We start from the raw sequence: 5215 nt of genomic DNA on the forward strand, positions 1-5215 counted from the left end.
TTCAACAAATGATACTCTCCAACATCGTAGGTGAGAAAAGTATTCAATAATGTTTGTTTTGTTGATCTTGTATTGCTGATCATTTAGCCTGTTTATTTTCTTTCTATTCTTTTTTTTAGTTTTTTGCTCAAAACTCTAACTAGGGTAAGAAAAACTAAATTAAGAGCAATTATTTCTTTGAAGAGTGACAGTCTTCTAACTATTTCCGCAAAATTTGACTTGGTAATAGTCTAGATCTTTTCTTGATAATCAGTTTTTTGCTTAATTAAGTTTCTCTCTATCTGTTAAAATTGTTATCATATAAGACGCAATGCAAAAACGAAAATTGTTATCATGGTTATTTAAAACTTCGTTAAGGATCCATCGAAGGATTTCCACCTTTATGTATTATTTGTAGTTCTTTACGTGCTGATAACGTATGCCTGTTTAAGTTAATATTGATCAATAATTTTTAAGATATACGGCAAAATTCAAAAATGTGGAAAAAATATCATAAAAGGGCAATAACTCTTATCAAGAGCCACTTGACTATTTCAACTAAAAGACTTATTTATCGAAAATGTCTACCTTATCATATTTGCATTTTAAAGTTATTACTCTCTATCTGTTTTTTTTTTTTTTTTAAATTGAAAGCAAAAATGAACGAAAATTGGTAAAATGTGTCTTTCAAGGACATAAGCTATCAGCTGACAGTTTTGACCAAAAGTAGAACTCAACACTCTTAACACTTCTGCTCTTGTCAGATCTATGTAAAACGATTTAAAATGATAGACAAAACATTCATTTTACACCTCTTTGTTCCATTTTTAGCCATGCCGTCCATCTTGGTTGGCGGTTGGGATTATCAAACACATTATTTAAGCTACATACCTTACTGATGATTAGGCCGAAGTTTGGTTATAATTAGCTATGTACTTTTAGCGGAGAATATTTTAGTAAAACGACGACAGCGGACGACGACGACGACAACAGACGACGGATGTCAAGCGATGAGAACAGTACACCTGGCCCTGTCAACGCATTAACTGTAAAAAGAACTAATTATAACCAAAACTAAGTACGCAAACGGAAGACAGTCCTTTTTTGTACCAAGTCAGAATATGACAGTTGTCATCCATTCGTTTGATGTGTTTTGATTTTGCCATTCGATAAGGGACGTTTCGTTTAGAGTTTTCCTCGGAGTTCAGTATTTTTGTGATTTTATTTTTAACTACGATAACTAGGAGATAACTGTATCTCCGCTAATGTGTCGCCAGTTAACTTAATTTGCGATCATCAAATCCCGAATTGATGCCGTCGGAGCTTAAAATACAATATTGTTATCTCCATTATAATGAAACTGACTGAAAACAACGTTAAAACATGTATTAAAAAAATTGTCATATGCCATCTGCGCTTGCGCGTACTTCCCATAGCATCAATTGTGAATTGATGCCATGTAAATAAGTGACGTTATCCAATCAAAATCAACGTTACAAATGTGTTGCATTAGAATACATATTAGTGGTTCACTTATATACAAATTGTTCACACAAGAAAGTATCTTTTTAAGCTTATCAAACAATGTTTGTACTATAGTTACTCTGATGTGTTCTTTTCACATACAAATGGCACTTTAAACAAACAAACACGATCAAACCAATTTCCAGATTTTGTTTTGATTATGTAGATGACACAATCTGCATTGGTTAATTCCTTTGTCATGTCATCTGGCTCGCCCCCAGCCCATTGATTATACGACATTACGTGTCGTGTAACCCATTGAAATGTTCCTTCTATTTCTCTGTCACTCGCACCAATCCACCACTGTGAGATACCTAAAGATAGATAAATTGAGAATGTATGTAAAGAATATTACAAATTTATATACAAGTAACCTTGAAACAATGTATTTAGAAGAATGCATTGTAATTGGCTATAAAGGTTCAAAATTGACAAATGAACGCTTTTATATTATTTACTAGTATTTGACTTTATATGAACGGACAATTGCTAAGAACATTGTCTTGTTTTGATTAAGTAATTTGCCTTGTGTTTAAAAAGTAAAATCACTGAACTTAGAGGAAAATCAATTCGGAAAGTCCATAATCACATGGCAAAATCAAATAATAAAACGCATCAAAAACGAATGGACAAGATCTGTCATATTCCTGACTTGGTAAAAATAAATAAAAATAAAAATAAACAAAAATATACACATACATATGTCTTAAGCCCTTTCAAACACACACAAAAATTTATTTATGTTTTTACATGCGATTTAATTGTTTTCTTCATGCTACATTGTAAGATGATCAGTAACGCTTAAAATTTAATCATTTCAAATTTTCAAGTATAGAAATATACGTTTTTATGTGTGTGGACTTTTGTTTTGTTGCAATTCAGTTTTTTTGTTGTTCCTTTTCCCCCCTCTTTTCTGATGTGTTTCTCTCGTTTTTAGTTTGTAACCCGGATTTGTATTCGCTCAATATGTTTATGACTTTAAACAAAGGTATATAACTGTTGCCTCTATTTAAACTATGGGAAAAAATAATTAAGCTGGATCGGGACTATTCGATTGCGCATAACTTCACACATGAATTACAATGCACACGAAAAGTGTTTGTCGTAAATTCGATATTACTTTTTTAAAATATTTTGATTCATTAGAAATGTTAAAACATTGTAGTTATGTCACTATAAGAATATTTTCGTTATTATTTGTATCTGTTAAAGGCTCAAAATGGCATTTCACCCATTTTCCCGCCAAAATTTGGGTTTGAAGGCAAAATATTATTTTCCTTATCGGTTACCTATGTTTTTTATTTGCTCATTCTTTGAAGCTATATTTCAGCTTTTTATTTTACAGTTTTGGATCAAGTGTCATAGAACATTTTTTTTTATATTCCGATAAAAATATGACAACATCTCTATTTTCCCTATCATTTCATTGAAAATTGGTCCCTTTTACATACCTGTTTAAAAGTAAAATTTTTAGCTTAAATGGTCCGTGACCCCATATTTTTTTTTCGACCAATTTCATTCACTTTAAGTAAAGAATAAAATAACAAAAAATACGGCACTTCTGATAGAAACTTCGAATAGGCCCGAGCAACCTTAATTAGTTCAAATGTAGGATAGCATGGCCTATAACAAGGAGAAGGATTCGAACCTCGCTGTCGTTAGAAGGTAAAATAGGTGTATACTTACCATATAATAATCTTACATACGCTAAAAACGCTTTATCTTTGGTTTCAGTATTTAAAACAATTAAGCGTCCCCCATCTTTTACACATTGTTTTTGTGCTTCCACCCAAGACCTGGGATTTTCATATAACTTTATACTACTGTTAAATCCATGTATACGACTGTATCCAATCGAACTATTACTTCGACTACCAGGAGGAGCTGAATAAAATATAAAGGAATATTTTATTTATAACAATAATACTCTATTCCAAAAGCAAGTACAGCTTATAGGATAATATTCATTTTCGACAAATTGATTATACATGCACCATATCACATAAACAGACATATAATTATAAAATGTTAACTACATTTAAATACATTAAATCACTCTTATACAATAAGATTCTAAGTATGAAATTCATAGAATTGTTAACATTTAGCAGCGTTGTTTCTTAGCTAATTTTAAGTATTTACTAAGATTGTTAAGTTCTTTATTGTATTGTACAGATAACAATTGTATCAATTTATAAGTAGAAGGGTGTCTCCAGTAATATGTTTTGATATATTTCCCCCTAATATCAGCATATTTATTACATTCCAATAAAAAATAAAATCACAATATATCCATAATCTATCTTTTCTGTCAGTATTATAATATCTTCCTGTCTCTATATTCAAATTATGTGCACAAATACGATATTTACAAATATGAGATTTATATATTTAATTCACTTGTTTGTCTAAATAAAATTGTAACGTATGTGTACAAAATATATTCATATAATTGACATTTGTTTGAGACTTTAAAGAAAGCATTCGCTTCCCATATAAATGTTTCAACCATTTTGTCTTTTAATTGTCTCAAACAAAAATCTACATTATCTACCTTTCGACTTAACAAAATAAAGTTAAAAGTTTACCCAAAAATATCTATTATCTTACAGCACCAATTCTGCTTATCATTAGGTTTTCTATTAGAGCTACTAAACATTTCATCATAACAATTTTTCAATGTGCAATTATCAGTAATTAATAATGTTATCAATATGCAATATCAGTAATTATTAATGTTGTTTTCCAATATTTAACCATTCTATACTCTCTCTCTATACACATAGATATTTGTGTTTTGTATTTCGCAATTTAATAAGTGAATTCAGAAAGGTTAAAACATTCGTATCCCTGGACAGATTGACCTGGTGATTTACATCAGTAGTGCTGATAGTTTATCTCTGTGTGTGCTTACCTGCAAAGTTTTCATCTGTAGAAATACGCTGGTCATTAATCCTTGTAGCGAAATAGACTATAACACCAGACAAGACACTTCCAAAACAAAGACCAACAAGAAACCATATAAAATACTGTTTTTTAGAATAATGCTTTCCTTGTGTGGTTGTACTTATGTTGAATTTCAAGTCATCATAGGTTGATATATCACCATTATTATGATTTAAGGCCTCGTAGAAGTTTAGTTTGTTATGTGATTTTTCGTTCGAATGGTTTCCAATTGTTAATTCATTAACTTCTGCTACCGAATTATACGCTTCGTAATCCATTGTTATTGATGAAGAGAAATACCGAAGAATGACCACACATAATGTGTACTGGATAAACCCTCCGGAAGAAATGAACAACAAATTGATGAGTTGTTTGCTCCACTTAGAAATACACTTACTGGGATACTTGATTTGAGTCATATACATGTACTTAAAATGGATCAATGTTTAAGTTTTTAAAGTAAGTAAGTAATTAGTATATTACGGTGTCACAATCTAACATTATACATAAAATATTGAACATCAGATAAAATAAACATAAAAAATATATTAGATTCCTGTCTTAAAAGACATATGAGACCCTTTTATCTCATGCTCATTAAATGCATACACAATTTAAAACATTTTTCAAAAACTAAAAAAAAAGAAAATTTTACAATTCAAATCAATTACTTCTTAGATCAGCAATGTTACACCTAAAAGAACCAAAAAAAGTAGAATTGATATAAATATTTAAAATAATATACTAATAAATAAGAATTAAAAAT

At 30.0% G+C, this 5215-nt stretch overlaps 1 protein-coding gene across 1 annotated transcript; it reads right to left on the minus strand.

Moving 5' to 3' along the window:
• Positions 1–1351: 1351 nt before the first annotated feature.
• Positions 1352–4817, minus strand: LOC139487488 (C-type lectin domain family 4 member E-like). The gene is made up of 3 exons (XM_071272333.1): positions 4418–4817; positions 3190–3387; positions 1352–1817 (listed from the first exon to the last, which is right to left on the minus strand). The coding sequence occupies exons 1-3, from the start codon at positions 4725–4727 to the stop codon at positions 1579–1581; spliced, it is 747 nt and encodes a 248-aa protein (XP_071128434.1). The 5' UTR covers positions 4728–4817; the 3' UTR covers positions 1352–1578.
• Between the last annotated feature and the right edge of the window lie 398 nt (positions 4818–5215).

This window comes from Mytilus edulis, chromosome 9 (assembly GCF_963676685.1).
Source record: "Mytilus edulis chromosome 9, xbMytEdul2.2, whole genome shotgun sequence".
Classification (NCBI taxonomy): Eukaryota; Metazoa; Mollusca; class Bivalvia; order Mytilida; family Mytilidae; genus Mytilus; species Mytilus edulis.

Coding starts and splice junctions, on each gene's coding strand:
- LOC139487488 (XM_071272333.1), bottom strand. CDS start 4,727: ATGGATTACGAAGCGTATAATTCGGTAGCAGAAGTTAATGAATTAACA. Junction 3,388..4,417: donor TACAGATGAAAACTTTGCAG/GTAAGCACACAC, acceptor TATTTTATTCAG/CTCCTCCTGGTAGTCGAAGT. Junction 1,818..3,189: donor GTATGTAAGATTATTATATG/GTAAGTATACAC, acceptor ATCTATCTTTAG/GTATCTCACAGTGGTGGATT.